The sequence below is a fragment of the Ascaphus truei genome, chromosome 2, assembly GCF_040206685.1.
Source record: "Ascaphus truei isolate aAscTru1 chromosome 2, aAscTru1.hap1, whole genome shotgun sequence".
NCBI lineage: Eukaryota > Metazoa > Chordata > Amphibia > Anura > Ascaphidae > Ascaphus > Ascaphus truei.
Window position 1 is genome coordinate 78323600 of NC_134484.1, and position 16530 is coordinate 78340129.

General features: G+C 37.9%; 1 protein-coding gene across 1 annotated transcript in view; it reads left to right on the forward strand.

Annotated features, from left to right (window-relative positions):
- Window positions 1-16530, forward strand: part of LOC142481693 (Y+L amino acid transporter 2-like) — a 61075-nt gene that overhangs the window by 20845 nt on the left and 23700 nt on the right. The window contains exons 4-6 of the mRNA XM_075582961.1: window positions 2128-2272; window positions 13471-13594; window positions 14412-14515. Coding sequence (XP_075439076.1) covers window positions 2128-2272; window positions 13471-13594; window positions 14412-14515 — 373 coding nt within the window. The remainder of the gene's footprint in view (window positions 1-2127; window positions 2273-13470; window positions 13595-14411; window positions 14516-16530) is intronic.

Below are 16530 nucleotides of genomic sequence, written 5' to 3' on the forward strand. Positions count from 1 at the left end.
GGGCAGTTGGTAAGGTCAAACAGAAACTGTTGTGGGTTCAAGTTTCTAAATGTTCTAGTGAGAAACTAGAAACTAAGGCAACACTCTGACGCATTTCCTGCCGTCGCTGGCACTTTATCAAAGAGTGTTCTCCTCAGGTAAGATGCAACTTTATATAGGAGGGAAGCCTCGGCGGAAGCACTACAATCAGTGTCCCCCCAGGGAAACGACCACCGACACAAGAAACAAAGTATCGCAGACCACATAAAAGATGGCCACCCCTCCGCCGGAGCATTCCAACCACACAAGACATAACAGTGCACATTAATAATCATATCATGACAATAAACAAAATTAAAATAAATCTACAACAATAATAAAAAAACGAGAATGCTAAAACATGAAAACATAGTAACTAGAATATGTATTTTAAATGAAAAACCTAAACAAAGGCGGGCTAGATTAGATAAAATGTACAATATTCTAACTAAGCAAATATAAATGCAAATTCAATAGTAGATAAGTATGGCAACATATGTTTAGTGGAAAATTCTGCAAAATTAATAACAATCTTAAATAAATCTGAATATTGACATGAAAATATACAGTATCTATCTAATTTTTGGAGAGAAAAAACGAACATACCAGGAAAACTAGATTGTACGTAGAATTGTAACGATATAGTAACAACCACAGACCAGCAAAGTTGTTGCAACAATAAAGCATGTTGATACTATCTCAATATCAAAATCCTGATAGAAAAGTGACTGAAAAGACTCAATAAGCATTTCAATTGAATGCAACATGAATGACCTGAGACCAATTAGTCTTTAAAATAACTATGTATGAACAAAGTGGTTTGTGAAACCATCCTTATGATGAAATAACTATTGTAAGTATATTCATTAAATACATATATGCTCAAAAATTATTATAAATAAACACTTATATAGTGCTATAAATTTAAGATGTGGATACTTAAATAGGAAAAAATCCTAAGGATAGACAAAACCATGATTGGATGAAAAAAGTGTATCCAAATGTACACTATACATACCCAGATAATGCACACAATATCACATGGAAAATAAAGGGAGAGGACCATCAAACCCCAAAATGAGAAACATGTATATATACCTGTAGAACAATTCCTAAAAAAAAATATTGTCCCATTCAGTATTAATCCCCATAGGAGATAGTGTATTGAAAGCATGTATCCAGTATGTAGTATTAACAACCTTCTAACATACTGTACAGTTCAGTATACAGTATGTAGGATGCAACACAGCAAAACATTTCCCTCATCATAATATATGCTAATAAAAATCCTGACAGAATGTCTTGATTTAAGCTTTCACATGTTCACATACAGGAATACATGTTATTAGATTTATGAATGGAGATGTTGGGCGTTAAAATATATTCATGTAATATTAATTCATTGTAGTATGAAAAGGGTGTAATAATGCTGCTGTGCTCCCTGTCTTGAGATATATGTATGATGATACAGACCTTATTACTTAATAATTGCTGCATGGTTTTCAAATGACTCCACAATAAATTAAATAAGGATATTTATTAAGGTGCCGCAGTTTGCTTCTTGACATGGTATTAAAATATTATGCCGCATCAATCTGTACAGTGTTAAACATTAGGACACTTGTTTGAATTTCTCTTTTCTACAGCTGGTCTTTAGGGCACAAACGTTAATCTCATATTAGACATAAAGATTTGAGTCATTTCGTGATAATGGAAAAACTGTTCAAACATTTCCGTATAGTATTGCATTGTACAAATACTCCCATAACTACTGTCATTATCCTGAATCAGTCCCACTCCACTGGCGAAAAGTTGACGTGAAGCCTGTTGATACATTTTCATTAAAGTTTGCTAAGGAATGTGTTAGTGTCCATTTGAACATTTATAGACATTGATGGATATTCCCTTATAAAGTTTAATACAAAACGCCAATGTTATATTCAATAATCAATTAAATAAATATTCTACAATTTCTATCAAATATTTTATTGCAATCATTTTTCTTACTACTGAATCAAATATGAATGAAAAGGAAATGTCCCATAAAAACACAAAATTACTCCTTGGCTAGGGATCTTACTGAATTATGATTTGATTATATCTTCACAGGTGCAACCGACAATATAAAAGCTCCTTTCGAAGGCTCAACAACTAATGTCGGATCTATGGCACTTGCTCTCTATTCTGCTCTCTATTCTTACTCTGGATGGGACACCCTCAATTTTGTCACAGAAGAAATGAAGAATCCTAAAAGGTCTGGGCATTTATATACACACATACTGTATATGTTATGCAATTTATTTAAAATATGTTTATCTCCCTATCTGTATTGCACTTTTATTAAGTTAAATGAAATCATTATATCAAACAGCTTTCTTATTAATTTTAACATATTTTAGTACTTAAGATTGATTAAATATTGGAACATTTAAAAACAATAAGAGTGAGCACTTTTGTGTCTTGATTCTGCTGGAACTTGTTTGGTTTTGGCTCTGGATTTTTAAAAATGATCATAATAAAAACATAAAATTCTGTAGGCAGGGCAGTTCTTTATTGCTAAGAAGCAGAAACAATACATAAAAACGGGAAAGTAGTCATCCATTCATGTACCCTTTAATATCATTAACTGAAGAGGAACATCATTTGTTATCTTAGAGTAGAACTTATTGCAAATACAGCAATACACCAAAATATATACATGCCAAACAAAGAAGGCTATGCACATAATGGCAACCACAGTTTACAAGAAACTATCAGTAAATAACAGTAATGGCAAATTACCTCTGGCGACACAGAAACGTATTGTGAAATTTCCCGAAAAAAAAGGCTATATTAATTCACTAGGCTACAGCTCTCTAAAGCACAATAACAATATTTTTCAAGTTATTTCTCCCTCGTGAACACATTAATAGGAGTAATAATATCTGCTACATTTGTAAAGTACAGTAGAAGACTATAAGTAAAAAAACACAATACTGTGCCTCTGAAACTGTCAGCCCTCTGCTTTTTCAGTAATATGTTTTCATTTTTTAATTGATTTTATTGCTTTACTTGACATCATATTTACAGGATTTTAATTTAATGCAATTTAGAAACAGGAGAAGGCTATTTTAATTCTTACTGCGTGATCTAATGACTGACACTTGTACAGTATGTAAATAAAAAAAACTGCTGCTGTTAGATTTTAGAAAATGCTGTGTTAGTGTTGTGTTTTTTCCCCAATTTACACTATAACATGAAGCACTCTTCTCTCAGCCTAAATTCATAGGGATAGGTGGAAAGTGAGAGTAAATGAATGGAAAATTCAGAGAGAAAAATACTTCTTTTTAGACTGCACTCAGTTCCTATAAAATGCCATAATGATAACATTAAAACATAACTTTTAGTGTTTGTAGCCCTCTTTTCGGATTACTATTTCACCTAACGGGTTAACTGTGTGCGCTCTCTCAGATTTCTTCCCTCCCCATCATGTAATGTAGGATGACTATGCAAGGGGGATTGTCACTCCCTCGTATGTCTTGTGACGAGTGATGCAACTATAGGGAGATAGAAGGTTGTATAGAGCTCCATCCAATGTTCTAGTAACACGTTCCTCAAACTGACCGTGTCCGTCGCTGTGCATCCTTTAAATAGATTTGTGTATATAGTTAAGTAAATTAATACGTGTCCTGTCATCGTTTGTTGTTTTCAGTTAGGAATGGGCCCTTTAAGTAAGTGTCAGTATTAATGGTCCAACAGGGCTGCAGACAGATTTCCCAGGGCCCCGGACTAGAGTTACTTCTTCCCCCCCCCAATGTCGGCGGAATTTACAACCCCCCCCCCATGTCGGCGGCCATGTGGTCCGATATTGTTCTCACTATTGAAAATGAGGAAGCATGCTTTCAGTAAGAATTTCTCAGCATAGTAACTTCGGAGTATGTTTGGACCGGCCTAGCCGGAAGATCCCCAGTGCTATCCTGATCAAATAGGTTTGGAAGAAGTATGCACTACATAGTGGCGGGTTACTAATTCAACAGCCTGAAGTGTATTACTGATGAGACCCATTCGATATGGGGCATTGCTGACTCTTTGCAAGAGTTATCCCTTTACTACCGGTAACATGGATAAGTGCCTCCCCAGTGTTGGAGTGAGAGCTACCTGTAGGATGAAGTCCAGAGTACAGTATTATGTTTTGCAACTAGTTTCTGTCAAGTGAAATGTATGTCAATACCTGTGGAGTCTTGTGTCAAATAAAGCACCTTTAATGTTTTTTTAAAAGTTCCTGGAGCCCATCCTTTTTCTATCTGCTTATTCGCCTGCAGCCTGCACCTACCCAGCACCCGAGAAGGTATGAGAGACTGAGCACTGCCACTGTACATAGTCAATCTGATATTAAAGTTTTTGCCTTTTTTCTCATTTTGGAACTTTTGGAGCGAAGAGAATGTTTTTGTGATTTTACTGTTTGCATGAAGAAAAGTGCTTGAGCTTTTTCACTGAGGATTTTGTTTGCTTCCCGCCATGGAAATTGTTCTGCTGCTATTATGCTTTAAAGACTATTTTTGCAAGTGCTAGTTACCAAATACTGTGTTCTCAAGTTCTCTCGCTAAAGAGACCTACCAAACCATTATGCCAAGACCAAAACAGTATGTGTTTATACTGCTGCTCCTTCATTTTAAATTTTTTCCTGTTATTTAAGTGTGGCCACACGTCCTTAGGGCCCATGTACAGTACCTGTCTGAACTGATGGTATACTGTACATGTTTTCTGCTCTATTGTGATATCTGGGATCTCTTCCCTTTAACCTGCCTCCAGGTTTAGAGCATGTTCTAGAGCACCTTTTCATTACATTTGTTTCCCTCATGCACTTTTCTAAAAACCCTTTAGATATTTGAAAGTTTTTTTCATATCCCTTTTTTGCTACAATTTCTTAACATCGTTCCGGAGATATGGTCTCCAGAATTAAACAGTATTCTAGGTGAGGTCTTATCAATGATCTATAAAGTGCATCACCATCCCCCTCTTTCTATTGCTAATACCTCTCCCCATACAACCTACGTTACATCCTGCTAGCTATCTGCATTGCTTGCCTACGTGTAACTCTACTGTAATAATGATTCCCAGGTTCATGTTCAGTCTTTTATGTGGGACAGTGTCAAATGCTTATACTAAAATCTAACTAAGCTTCAGCTACTTTTCTACCCTGATATATTACTTTAATAATAAAAACAAAAATCAAATAGATTTGTTTTACATGATCTCCCTCCAGTAAACCCATGCTGCCTGGGATCTTGTAGGCTGTAGGTCAATGTTCCTAATAATTTTCCCACTTTTCCCCTATTGTTAAGTGGGACTGTGCTTGCTCTTTTCCAGTCATCTGGAAATATACCTGTTAATAGTGATTGGCTAAACAGAGATGTTAATTGTGTTGCCAGCAAACACCTACAGTAAGCTTTAATATCGTTGGATGTATCCCATCTGACCCCATTTACTTGTTCACTTTCAGCTTTGATAGTTTCAGAAGGATTTTCTCACATGTACATCGAATTGTCCATCTCCTTTCCATTTATTTTTGCTCTTCCCCAACTGTGGTCCCCCTCTTTCACCTTCAGCTGTGAGGACTGAGCAAAAATAAATATCTCACCCTCAACAAGACTGTTCCCTTCTTTCTTTTGTCTTACTACCTGTATTTCCCCCCCTCCTTTCACTTATGTAACACATTGCCTCTGCCCCTCCGCCGAGTAAACAGAATATGGCCACACTAAAGTGATCCAATATCTATTCCGGTGTTGCTCAGTAAACGATTGAAGGAAAAACCTCTTCCTTGGCTAGGCTCCAGAACTGAGAGGAACCTTTCCTCTGCCAAGAAAGCTGAAGGCCTTGTGACTGGATACACAATCTGGACCGTTTGCAGCAGACTTCTCGAGAAGCTTTCATGCCCTGCGACTTGTTATCTTCGATTTTTGTTGAACTTACAGGCCCGAGAATACGAAAGAAATGAAACGTAACGCAAGCCAGGTTTCAAATCCTTTGTCTCAATTTATTACTCATAGGGTAATGACTTTTATACCAGAAAAAGAAGATATTGGTTAGAGGCGTAACATAGGCGTAACATAGCCGTAACATAGGCGTGTCTTGGCCGTAGCATTGATTAGAGGCGTGATTTAGGGGCAGGACATATTAGTGGCATGATTTTGGGACGTGTTTCTCCCAATACAAGCAATGTCTGAATACATAGCTTATTCATTGTCTGTTATCAAAAGAGACCTTGAATCTTTAGCAACTAATTATACTATTTTGCGTTTTTCAGAGAACCAGTCTATTATATTCTAACTAAAAGAGCAGGAAACTGACAACACAAAAAGTATCTTAGCAATATCCTGAGCAGGAAGAAAAGAAATGTAATTTGGCAGAAACTGAGTGCATTTAGGAATTATATTTCAGCAAAAGGCTGACTACAGAATCTTAACTAGTTATGAACAGACAACATGGATGCTTAACATAAGTGCAGATTCTGGCCTGACATACTGGTCCTAACAACGATGAAGAACCGCAGGTGTGCAAATTTCATCAGGACATGGAAGAAATAAAAACACCAAATATTGCAATACTGTATCACTCAACAGTAGAGAAATAATACTGGAGACTCTATAGATTTTGCACTCACGTGTTAAATGTGATAATGAGGCAGTGTGGTTGTTAGGAGTAACAAACTCTAAATGTATCCAGACAGGTAATAAGTGTCTTTGTGGTAAGCATTCAGACACCCTGGGTCAATTGGACGGATAGCACTCCAAACAGCAACAGCTTCTGCTCCACGGCCGATACAGCATCCATTGGGCTGGATGATGCAGTCCTCCGGTTTGAATGTTCCCAACAAAGTGTCCCTTCGTAGTGCACGACTCTGCCCGACTCGCGTTTGAACTTGTCAGTCTTCCTCAGGGGAATAATTAGCTGAGGAAGACTGACAAGTTGAAACGCGCGTAGGGCGGAGTCGTGCACTACTTTGTTGGGAACATTGAAACCGGAGGACTGCATCATCCAGCCCAGTGAATGCTGTAGCGGCTGTGGAGCAGAAGCTGTTGCTGTTTGGAGTGCTATCCGTCCAATTGACCCAGGGTGTCTGAATGCTTACCACAAAGACACTTATTACCTGTCTGGATACATTCAGAGTTGGTTACTCCTAACAACCACACTGCCTGATTATCACGTTTAACATGTGAGTGCAAAATCTATAGAGTCTCCAGTATTATTTCTCTATTGTTGAATTATAAGTATTGCACTATTTGGTGTTTTTATTTCTTCCATGTCCTGATGAAATTTGCGCACCTGCTGTTCTTCATCGTTTGCTGTTTGAATTGGTATTGAGTCCTGTCTCGGGAGATGCACTTTCTTAAGGACAGTATATTTGTTTTATCTGTTAAAGTGGTGTTAATTGCGCTTAATCTTTTTATTTTCATTCAGGTGTTGCTCAGTGTCTTTATTACCTTGTCCTCAGGGTTCTGGCATTCATGCAGGCTGGTATTGTAAGCAATAAGAGGAGGGTGCCAAGAACTTTTCTTTTAGCTTTATTCACAGGAACAACATGCAAACTTCTTCCTTAGGGGTGCTCAGGCAGCATCCCCCCAAAGAGGCACATCTTTTGCACTTTGCAGTATTGTAAAATTCCACTCCATTGCTTGAATGATGGCTGTTCCCACTTCCACTGGGATCCCTAGACAGGGTGCCCTCTTGCATGAAGGATTACACCCTATCATCTCGGACAGAACCAAGGAGATTCCTGCCCCCTAGTAATTCTAAGGTGATACGCCAGGGCTCTTACTTAAGGAACCTAATTTGGAGTAGCTATCCATCCCCTCTTGTTGGATGAACACGTTCAGAGCCATACAGTATAGCGGGGCCCTATGTTTAAGAGTGACACTTTCGTAGCTGGAAAAAAACAAAGTGACCTGAATACTAAAACATGTAGTTAAAGACTAACATGACTTACATTATACACTGTACAAAGAGAACTTCCATTCTTGTCTACTCCTGGGATCTGATCCTAGAATGTTCAATCCTCACATACTGTATATACTGACATGACATCACTAGTCACTATGACTAGTAGGGAAGGGGTATGGCATTCTATTAGTACCATTACAATGCTTTATTGACATCATAGGTCACCTTGTAGAAGGTGGGTGGGGCTAGGATCTGCCTAGTCATTCTACCCCTTGTGATGCATAGAGGTGATAGACTGTAGCTATACATGCAGTTTACACTCTAGGGTCCTTAAGTAGTATTCACACAGGGGTGCTACACTTACAGAACATAACTAAAAAAGGTTGTGTCCCCCATTAGTGACTTGAGTTTTTTTCTATTCTGTTTGAGCCTTTGCATATCTGATTATTTGCTTAGCCTCCTTATATTTAGCCTGATAACGTTCTCTAATCCTACTTCCTCTGAGTCTGCGTACGTTTCCTAAATGCTGTATATTTAGCTTTTACAATATCTGCCACCTCCTTTGAGAACCATATCGGTTTTCTTTTCTGTGAATTTTTACTAAACCTGGCTGACACAAAGGTCTGTTGCTTTTAGTATTTCAACTTTTATTTTTTCTCACTGCTCCTGAATTCCACTAAAAAAAAAATGCATCCTAATAAATCATTTTCCATATCTGTAACGTCAGCCCTCATAAAATCTAAAACCTTAGGGTTTGTGTGGTATGACAGCCTCTGTCTTTATACTAAACCGCACTGATTGATGATCACAAACCCAAGTGATGACACAAGAACATCTGATACTCTGACCCCATTGGTAAGTGTTAAGACCAGGATTACTTCATTGCTAGTTGGCACTCTCCCCAATTGCTTGAGAGATGAGATACCCTTTGAAAGGAATCCAGGTTGTCCCTGCTTCTGGAAGAACCTGTAAAAGACAAATGCAAGTCCAAATTTGGAGGATTGATGTCTCCAATAATGATTACCTTTCTTTTAATTGTCATTTTAGTGGTGCCCTCGTAATTCCCTATCCTACTCCTCCTCTTGTTCTGGAGATCTGTAGACCACCTCAGTACAAATGATAACCTTCTCACCAGTATATAGGGTTACCCAAAGTCTCTTACAGTGTACTGAAGTACTGTAGCCTTTATGTTCTTCACATAACTACTCCTCACCTCCTTCCTACCTTGTCTTTTTTTAAATAGGGTGTTGCCCGGTATAGCTATGTCCTAGTCCTGAATTTCACTGTACAATATCTCAGTAAAAACCACAATATCCTAATTGTTCTTTGTTGTTATTGTAATTTGGGGATTTTATTTCCCAAACTATGAGCATTTGTACACAGTGCTCAAAGGTTTTTGCTACTGTGGCTAGCCGCTAAGGTAATGAAGGGTTTAAACCAAAGTACCTGGTTTGGTGTGGATAGAGGGGGTGGGTGAAGGGTGTAGTTGCCCCAGGGTGAGTGTTTAGGTCTACCAGAAGGATAGTGGGAGGTGTTAACCCCTTCATTACCTTAGCGGTTATTACCGCTAAGGTAATGAAGGGGTTAACCCCTCCCACTACCCACTGAAGAGGCCTAACTACCCCCAAACCCCCCTCCACAAAGGAATGGGAAAATGCCCTAGTAGCCAAATATGACTACAGTACTAGTGCTTTTGCCCATTTAAATACAGTATACAGTACAGTAAAAGTAAAATACATGTTTTACTTACACCTGCCAGGATGAAGGCCATCCTCCTCCTCTTCACCAACATGGAATGGATGATGCCCCACCATTAAAACACCAGTAAGCACTTAATTACCATAGAAGTTACTACCGCTAATGTAATTAAGGAGTTACTCATGTTTTAATGGGGTGAAGGATGGGGATAATTGCCATGGGGAGGGTTGTTAGGCCTCCCTGGGGGGTTGTGGGATGGGTTAACCCCATACTTAACTTAGTGGTTAACCGCTTTGGTAAAAGAAAATACACAATATAATTAAATTGACAATACAATACTGTACATTAAAATAAACAGTAGGCAATAAAACCATTGATTGTCACTGTTGTCACCTATGCACTCAACAGGGGAACCGTTCGGCAATCAATGGGCAGCCTACTACCCAACCCCACAAACCCACAAAATCCCAACCCCCACAGCCCTCCACAAACTCTCATTGCCCATTAAAAATAAAACATTAGCCAGCATAGTAAATAAAAGTTGTACTTATGCCTGCCAGGATTAAGGCTGTCCTCATCCTTCTGGTCCTCCTCCTCCTCATCCTCTTCTTTGGCCTCAGCAAAAGTAAAATGAAAAAACTAGCTACTGGCCTATAATCCTTTAATCACCTTAGCTTTGGTAATTAAGGGGTTAAACCCCCTCTTCTTTCCCCCCCCACATCCCACCCAAGAGGAATAACCTCTCTCCCCGGAAGAAGTACCCCCATCACCACACATACAAACACTAGTAGCCAAATAGGGCTTTGGCTCATTTCTGGCTAAATAATGTATAAATTGACATTACAGTAGGCAATAAACGCATTGATTGTCAATGTGGTTATCTATACCCTCAATGGGGCAGAGATAAACACATTGGCAACCTAAAAAAATAAAATTTTAAAAATAAAATATATTACAATTAAATAAACAAATATTAGCCCCAAAATGCATAGATTATTATTGTGGTTATCTATACCCTCAAAGGGGCACAGAAGTCACGCAGTTCATAAACTCCTTCTGCACTATCCTACCCTCATTCCTAGCTAGGTCACTGGTTCCTAAATGGACAATGACATTGACCTCTCTCCTGTCTTGCTGCCTTAACAGTTCCCAGAATGCACTTCCTATCCCTCTGAGTTGTAGCTCCAGGTAGGTACTTTAACTCACTCTTCCCTCACTTCCTGCTCCCAAATCTACAGTATACTTTACCTCTTAAAATGGAATTCCCTAATAGAAACGTCCTCCTTTTTGGTATACCATTTCCCTCACTGTTTCCTTCCTATTAATTCAGATAAAACCCATCTGTTCCTCCTCTGTGGTGCAGTTCTGCGCTGCTATTGCAGCAGCACATATAGAGCAACGTGCCTGCAATCTACAACTTTTACCCTGGCAGAGTTCACAGTAGTCCAAACTATCCTTCCTCATGGGAGGTCCATGAGGAAGCTGTGACTTCTCTGGTGGTGCCTTCTATGTTGCAAGAGGATACACACCAACTGCCTATTTCAGCCTTCAGCCTAGCAATCTCCTTCTGCAACATAGAGAAGTGTCTACAGAAGGGACAGTACATGAATCTTCAGAATGTCTCACAGGAAAATGCTGCCTTACATCAACTGCACTGGACAACACCAAACATTGAAAGAGATGTATACACTAGTGACGATGCTTTGAGCCACTCCTGGTTCCAACTCCCCTTGTTTAAAAATCACACTTACAAAACCAGATGGCACTTGGAATAACCAAATGCTGACTAGTAGAGTGCACAATCTCTCATTGGTACTTTCTATACTGGTTTACATAGGGTGCACAAACCAATAAGAGCCAAACAAGGTCAGACCAACCAGGTGAGGGTAATTTGTAATAGTCCCAACTCTACCACACCCTTAGCAACCACACTAATGGGGGAAAATCCATAACAGTTACTGTAATTCTCCAAACAAACAATATACAAACAGATCTAGCTCCTGCTTGTTTAAAACTCACACTTACATAAACGGCTGTCAATGCTTTCCTCATATAACTCCTTCTGTGCTAAATGCACCAACCCACCAAAGATCCCATTTAGATTGTTTAAAAGATATTGTTATATACGGAAATTTCCTTAGTTTTACACTTTTTGAACCTCCTCAAACACTGTATTATCAAATCCTCTAGAAGTATTTTAACATACTGCAAGAAAAATTCAATGTAAGTTTATTTGTGTAGGGGCAATTCAATATTGCTGGCATTATGATTTCTGTTACGTAGCCAAAATTACTGCAACTTTGCAAATCAGTGTATCATTATTCCCTCTGCAGCAGTATGTATTCTCTAAAATCTGAAGGGGGTTTAAGATTCAATATAAGACTATAGTAATGAATTGTAATTTACAAAAGAAACAGGAAATCAATCATAAAAACAATTTAGGCTTAGCAGCCCTGAGTAAATATGGTCTTATATGTCAGTTTTAAAGCATAAAAAGTGTCGCACAAATAGCACCAGATTTATCCAGGAAAAGGTCTGGTACTGTTATTTGCCTAATCTTTGCAATATTTAGTGTTTATGTTCTACTTGATGAAGGGGCTCTGTCCCCCGAAACATTGTACTGATAACTGTCACCATGATCCCACAATGGAAATGTAATGTGTGTATGTGTGGCAGAAAATCTTCTCACTTACTGATAAGTATCTACATGAGCAGCGTTGGGATTCCCTGCCACAAACTCTAGCTGGCACCACAACCAAAAAGATTACTGAAGGATCTCTGCGTGAGGGAGCGCAAAGATAATTTATTACATTTCCTAATCTTTGGTACTGGGAGACTTAATAAATCATTTCCAATAAGACTGAAGGGCATATGTATTAAGAAGGTATAACTTGCTCCAAAACATGGAATACAATTTTTCATATGCATCAATTTGCAACAGTGTAAGTATGAAACATGTTAACCTTGTTTAATACATTTGGCACAGATCTCTTAAAGAGACAATCCATGAGTTTGTTTTTTTTTAATTTAAACACTTTTATATACAGCATTGAAGCAGGGGGTCTCTGGAGCGGATCCCCATTCATTTAAACTCCATGAACCCTGTGCTTCTGGAGATACTTACCTCCTTAGCAGGTGCTGGTAGTCAGTCCAGGGTTCATATTATGGCTGATTTTCAAAGCCGTGCGGGCCAATAGGAAGCCATGATGTAATTTGCTGCTGCTTCCTCTTGGCCAATATGATGTGGGAGCTTTAAACTGCAGGAGACACTGGTACCCTCTTTGGAGGTAAGTATCTCTGGAAGCAGGGGGTCCCCAGAGCTCATATTAATGGGGTTCTGCTCTGGAGACCACCTGCTTCAATCCTGTATTAAAAAAGGAAGAAAAAAAAAAGAAACGAAAACACGGCATGAATTTCTCCTTTAAGAGTAGAGTTTATCTGCAACTCGGATCTGGCTGACAAAGGAAAATTGCACCAGATATACACACACATACACATTTTCATACATCTCTTCATACAGCACTAACAATCTCAACCCCTAACTGCTAAAATCACTTCCAATTTTACTCCTATATGCCCTAGTGATTCTTTTTTTTGGAGCACACCCCCTCATAGTGGACGCTAAATGATACATAGTAAAAATAAGCAATTTGCACCAGATTTGGAACAATTCTGCAGTTTGAAACACATGCAACATACAGCATTTCTTTCATTTGCATACATCTTCAGAACCTGTGAATGGGATCTGTCATTTTTATTTTTGTAATGAGTAAAATGCTGTTTCTTTTATCTGAAAGCCTTAAACGTTTATCAGTGTGTTTTCTTGTTTTATAGGAACCTTCCTCTTGCTATTGCCATTTCAATGCCTATTGTTACAATTATTTATTTGCTCACCAATGTAGCATATTATGTGGTGCTAGATATGCCAGCTGTTCTTACCAGTGATGCTGTTGCAGTGGTAAGTGTTTTATGATAAAAAATGCAATCATACAGTGTGGACCATTCGCGTTTCATGAATAATTATTATTTACATTTGCTAAAGATTTTTACTCTTACATCCTACAAAGGAGACACCGGTAGATATTATATTTACACATTATGTTTATTAAACAAGAGATCATTTATTTTATTTCACTTGGTTTCTTATTAGTGCATTGGTTAGCCCAGTTTTTTTTAAAGAGAAATAAAATGCCATTTCTATTCCTTATTTTAAATGAATAATTTGTTCTTTATACTGTAACTCACTGATACGGTAAATTATACAGGACGAGAAACCATGTAAATAGAGTGTGAGAGGTGAAATATCATAAAGAAACAGAGAGGTGGAGAAAGACAGTGGCTGGGAGATGAAGGGAATGTGAATTTTAACGTTGGCAGCATAAGTATTAAATTATCAAACATTTTAACCTCCACAAGACTTGCTAATGGACAATTTACCTTTCAGACAGAATAGTAACAAAACAAAGTATTTTTTACAGTCCATTTTTGTACATCAAATAAATAGCTGAAGTACATTCCAAAGGTAGTGTTTAGCACAAGAATGTCCCATATATGTGATAAATAAGGCTTACAAAACATAATCATTTGTATTTCATTGATCTTGTGGAGAGAAAATGCTAGTAGAAAATGTATTTTTTTTTAAAGAATAATTGGTTACTAGAAGAATGTTCAGTTTGTCACTTGTGCTTTTTGTTCACTTAGTAAGATACTTCATACTGTAGAAAATATTATGATTTAGTAGCTACTTAACTGACTTTATTTTACTTCTGCTATAGACATTTGGTAATGAAGTTCTTGGCTATGCCAGGTGGTTGATTCCAATAGCAGTGGCCATGTCTTGTTATGGTGGATTAAATTCATCAATTATCGCAGCTTCCAGGTAAGAAAATAGACGACAATAATAATATTAATAATAATAATAATAATAACTTTATTTAATGTAGAACTTTTCTCTCAATGAGACTCAAAGCGCTTCACATTTACAGTATAGTTTGCAGTAGGCAACACATAGGAATTTTTACAGACACAGTCCCTGCCCAGATGTGTTTGCAATCTATGATTTTGGTACCTGAGGCACAGGGAGATAAAGCGAATTGCCCATTTTTCTCAATGCAAGTGGCCCTGTCCAATGAACACATACAATCAGTGCATTAGTAATATACCCCATTGCTTATACAATATGTATGTATATATACATTGGCAGCCGCCTTTATCCTAATGCGGCCGTAGCGGCGCAACTCTGATAACCGCGGGCAGAGGCAGTATATTTTTTTTTTCAGAATATGTTCCGGTATTTTAGCGCTTGTAATATTAGCATATTCTTAGCGTTGTCTGCAATACTGTAATATCGTCTAAAAACTCATGTGGGCGTTCGCAAGCTGCTGTCTTCAAAGTCTAATACTGTAGCATTTCAACCTACGTCAGTACACAGTCTGCGTGTGCGCGCGCAGTAATTGTAAATTTGCATATTTATACATGCATGTATTGTATGTCTCATTTGAACATTGTTGAAACGCATAGGCGTGTACTGTAACAGTATCACATTTCGGCGTATATAGCGATCTTCCCTCGCTCGCCCCAGCACACACACAGGATAATGTACTGCACTGCAGTATTTCAACTTCTTATCTACAGTACACCCCTCCCACGCCATTCCTTTGAACTGATGGCCTTCTGGTTTCAATCACATTCCTGTCATCACATTCCTGCGTGTATAACGTTCAGTTTTGATTTACTGTATTCTTCTGTGTTGATTATTAATAGCATTAATAGGGGAAAAAAAGCTCAAGAGTGACCAAAAAAAAAAATATTTTAATTTTCCTATTGTTGGCTTTGAGTCACCTTTCTGTGCCTGCGTGTAATCCTCTTTGGGAAGGGCGCTGTAGTTGATTATTACTGCGCATGCGTGAATTGCTTGCAAAGTTCGAGTGACCAAAAAAAAAAAAAATTTTTTTTTCTCGTCATTTTTTATTATTATTTTCTCAACATGAATGAACATGTTCCTGCCTCAACCATCTTGACATTACGATATTCAATCTGTGCTGTAGCTTTTGACTGCGACACTGCGCAATTGACTGCACATGATTGATTTGTGTGATTTTTATGTATTTGGGGGTGTGGGGATTAAATTATTATGATGACCTGTCTGTTGAAAATATGTCATGTCTTTGAACTACAGTACAGATAATCCTTCATGCAGCTGTACCCCCCTCCCCCACGCACAAACACACACACACACACACACACACACAAGGCTCTCTCAAAGATTTGAATCTCTTATCGACACCTCTACAAAAACCATTAATTCATTTTCCTATTGTTGGCTTGGAGTCACCTCTCTGTAATCCTTTTTGGGAAGGGAGCTAGCTGATAATTACTGCGCATGACTCGCCCATCCACACCCCCCCCCCCCAACCCTTTGAGGCTTTGTTTATGGTAACGCTTGTGATAATCCCTTCTCGAATTTGATATGTAAATCTGATTTGCACAGCACTGTGAAATTGAGAGTTTAAAAAAACATAATCTGATTCATGTTTTTGATGCAGTAAATTGCCAATTTTTGTCATTCTTTCTTTTTCTTTGGTGTGGGGGGGGGGGGAGGTGTCAATGATTATGATTATCATGAATGTAAAGAAATATTTATTTTATTTTATCAGGAACAAAAAATACAAATATACAAATAATCATGAATAATAAAAAATGCAGTCTTTATTCAGTTCTTCTGTCAGTTGAAAATTGACGGCCGGTGGATAATCATGAATAATGCACATTGATAATAATATTAATTAATAATATATAATATATAATAATATATATATAATAATATAAAATGTTCTGTCTTTGTCTTCTTCCTCATTCTGTGTAGTTCATTGAGAGAGGGGAGGTTTTGTGTAA